At 53.7% G+C, this 3,607-nt stretch overlaps 1 protein-coding gene across 1 annotated transcript in view; it reads left to right on the top strand.

The window, feature by feature from the left end:
• Nucleotides 1–1,304: 1,304 nt before the first annotated feature.
• Nucleotides 1,305–3,607, top strand: part of CASTOR2 (cytosolic arginine sensor for mTORC1 subunit 2) — a 106,676-nt gene continuing 104,373 nt past the window's right edge. Inside the window, exon 1 of the mRNA XM_027861967.1 lies at nucleotides 1,305–1,481. Within this exon, the coding sequence (XP_027717768.1) occupies nucleotides 1,369–1,481 (113 nt within the window). The 5' untranslated portion in view covers nucleotides 1,305–1,368. The remainder of the gene's footprint in view (nucleotides 1,482–3,607) is intronic.

Below are 3,607 nucleotides of genomic sequence, written 5' to 3'. Positions count from 1 at the left end.
CCACGTCCTTATGAAGGACTTCATAAACAGGAGAGGGTTTTAAGGCAAAAGCTACAAACTCAAAAACCAGTAACGGGAAAGTAAGAAAATAATTATTATTTTCATTATTTTAGTATGACTTTAGCCATAACCTATGGTGTGAAAAATTGCTATATGGTCCTTGGCAAGCATTAAGCTTACTCCCAGCTTCTCCCCTTGGACTGCCTTCTGTCTCAGCTGACATTTGTAGCGATTGGGGGTCACTGGATGAGTCAAGAGGACCTAGGTTCAAATCCAGACAGACATATACTAGCTGGTTGGCCCTCTGGGCAAATCACTTCAACTCTCTGAGTTTCTTCTACTAGAAAATGGGGATAATAATAGCCCCTACCTCCCAGGGTTATTGTGAACATCAAACGAGCTGATATTTGTAAAGTGCCTGAAAACCTTAAATTACTGCCTAAAAGCTAGCTGTTATTTTTATGTTGTTCTTATCATCATTATGTCGTTGTGATTATGTTGTTATGTTATTCTTATTATCATTGTTGTGGTGATTATGGTCTGGCCTCCAGATCACAGCGGCCAAGAAGAAAGTGAGGAGAAGGAAGAGATGAGGAGGAAGAGGAGGGGAAGGTAAAGAGAAGGCGGTGAGAAGAAGGTGAGGAAGAGGAGGGGAGGAGGAGGGAAAAAGAGAGGAGGAAGAGGTAATGGGAAGGAAAGGAGGGGAGGAGGAGGAGGAGGTAAGGAGGAGGAAAAGGAGGTGAAGAGGAGGAGGAGGTGAGGAGGAGTTAGTAAGGATCAGCAGCAGCTGCAGCGGCCGCCGTAGCTGCTGACATCAGCTCTGTCTCCTTGTTTTCGAGGACACTAGGCAGGCATGAGTCAATTGCACTCCTCCCCCCTCCCCTCCCGCTCCTCTCCCCGCCCCTCCTCTCCCGGCCCCGCCCCCGACTCGCGGCCAGACTACAAGTCCCAGCAGGCCCGGGCCGGCCGGCGCAGGCGCAGCGAGGCCCGAGTTTGAGTGGCAAGTTGTTTGTTAGACTGTAACACCAGCTGCTTTCTGCACTCGGGAGCTGCGCGGCTCCTCTGCCCCTCAACTCCTCCTGCGGCGGCTCCGAGCCTCGGCTCGCTCTTTCTCTCCGCCGCCCGCGGCCGGGGCAGCCCGAGCAACTTTAGGGCGCTGCCTTTGCCTCTTCCCCCAAGCCCCGCGCTTCTCCCCCTCCGCGTCCCCCAGCCCCGGGAGCCGCGCCGAACCCCTCCCCTCCAATCAGCCCCGCCGACGGTGCCCCGTGGGGGGGGAGGGGGCGGGGGCCGGGGTGGGGGGGCGCTGAAGGGAGTGAGACCCCCGTGCGCCCCTCGGATGAACTAACTCCCAATGAGAAAGAGGAAAAGATGGAGCTTCACATCTTAGAACACCGGCTGAAAGTGGCCAGCATAGCCAAGGAGAGCGTGCCTCTGTTTACCTACGGGCTCATCAAACTTGCCTTCCTGTCCTCCAAGACCAGGTGAGTGTGCCCGGGGGGGCCCACGCACCCGCGCCCCGGCGCCCGATCGCGGGGAGACAAAGAGGCTGCAACTGAGCCGGCTTCCCTGGGCTAATTCCCTTGCAAGAGCGGGGAGGGGGGAGGAGGGAGGAGGGGAGGGGGTGGGGGGAGCGGAGAGGGCTAGAAAAAACAACTTCGTGCCTGTGGATCCCCCCCTCCTCTTCTCCCCCCCCCCCCGCCTTGGCTCTGCCCCCTCTCCTCCCTGAGCCTGCCTGGGGGTGGGGGGGGGCCGGGGGTGTTTATGACAAAGCCAGCCGGGCTGCCCCTTGGCTGGGTCTTTCCACTCTCTGTCTGTCTCACCACCCCCCTCCCCTCCTCTCTTCTCTTCTCCTCTCTCCCTCCCCCCCACCTCCCTCTCTCCCTCCCCCCCTTGGAAATCTGGAGAGCCGGGGAGAAGGGAGGGGGAGGAGGAGGAAGAGGAGGAGGAGGAGGAGGAGGAGGCGGCTGCAGTCGCGAATGAATGAATGAATGAATGAAAAACAGGTGTGGGGAATGTGGAGGGAAAAACAGTGAAAGTAAAAAAAAAAAGGGGAGAGAGAGAAAGAAAAGAATCGGTTCGTTCCAGGGACAACAAAGAGCTGGGGGCCTGGGGGGGGGGGGGTGGGGAGAGAGCACCGGACGGAGGGAATCTGCCCAGAGCAGTTATGGGGAGGGGGGTGGATCATAAAATCCTGAATGTGTGTTTATGTCAAGGTGTCTGGTAGAAATTGAGAAGAGCCTGGGGGCCAAGGAGTGCAGAAAGGCTCGGGTCCTCCCTGCAACCTTCTGCTTTTTGGGGGGGGGGTATCTTTAAAATCTCATTATTAATCATTATTATTGTGCCTGGAAGAACAGTTTACAAAGCCGTGCAAAGGGTGGCAGTTATATTCACTGTGTTCGGGGTGGGGTTTTTTTTGGAGGGGGGCGATGCTGCAAAGACAACCTCCCCCCAAAAAAGGAATCCTCCCCAAGGCCTTTAGAACTTCAGTGGCCAAAGGTGTCTCTGACTTGGCAGGCTGGGTGGGTGCCCTGGCTGGATCTGTTTGTCAGGCCCCAGGGCTGTATGGATGAAGGGCTGTGAGAGAGAGAGAGAGAGAGAGAGAGAGAGTGTGTGTGTGTGTGTGTGTGTGTGTGTGTGTGTGTGAGAGTGAGTGTGTGTGTGTGTGAGAGAGAGTGAGTGTGTGTGTGTGTGTGTGAGAGTGAGTGTGTGTGTGATTCCGGCTGACACTTAAGTGTTTTGTTTTTCCCAATGCTTATGACTTCACTTTTCATCGGCTACCCTTTCCAATTCTGGCTTAACTGGGGGTGGGGGGGTGGGGGGTGCTGGAAGAGAAGCTCCTGGCTTTTGGAAGTTGTTGTGACTGTTGCTGTTGCATTTTTTCCCCTCCTTTCAAAAAAAAAAAAAAGAAAAAAGAAAGTTGCAAGTCAAGGTTAAAATTAAAATAACCGGTTTCTGCTTGGCGGGTTGGAGATTAAAAAGGGTGGGGGGAGATAGAATTAGAAGGGTCATTGAATGGGACTGTCTTTAACTGCTCTGGTTAACTTCTTACTTGCTTGTCTGGAAATCTTCCTAGATTTGTGCCTCTGCTCCCCCCAAACACACACCCCCATTGTTTGTCTAGGTCCTGTTTACTGAGTATCTTGTTGACTTTCTTAGCCTGGGCTTTTAAGGATGGAAATCTCCATATGAATTTGGCTTTTGCTTCAATTTCACGGTAACTGAGGCTAGAGGAGCCCAACCCTATTTTTTTTTCTTAAAAAGGTAATTATTAAACAAGTCCTCTGTTTAAAAAAAAAAAACAACAACCACCCCTCCCCCCCCAAAAAAATCCCCCCCCAAATTAAATATCCGGATATGTTATCAGGTGGGGGGAAGTCTCAGTATAAAATTCCTCCTTACCCTCCTCAGGGCCCCCAGTGATGGGGTACACTAGTTAAGCCCCCTTGCTTTTTTTTGTTTCCCTCCCCTTCTGCTTCTTGTCATACAGGCAACTGGAGGTTGACTTGCCTGTACCATAGTCATCTAGTGGGGGATGACTCAGGCTGCAGTTGAGTCTTTTCGGGGGGGGGGGGGGGGGGGGGGGGATGGGGGGGGGGGGGGGGGGGGG

Source organism: Vombatus ursinus, unplaced genomic scaffold, assembly GCF_900497805.2.
Source record: "Vombatus ursinus unplaced genomic scaffold, bare-nosed wombat genome assembly UNPS02014768.1, whole genome shotgun sequence".
Lineage (NCBI taxonomy): Eukaryota > Metazoa > Chordata > Mammalia > Diprotodontia > Vombatidae > Vombatus > Vombatus ursinus.
This window is presented reverse-complemented; position numbering and strand designations above follow the sequence as displayed.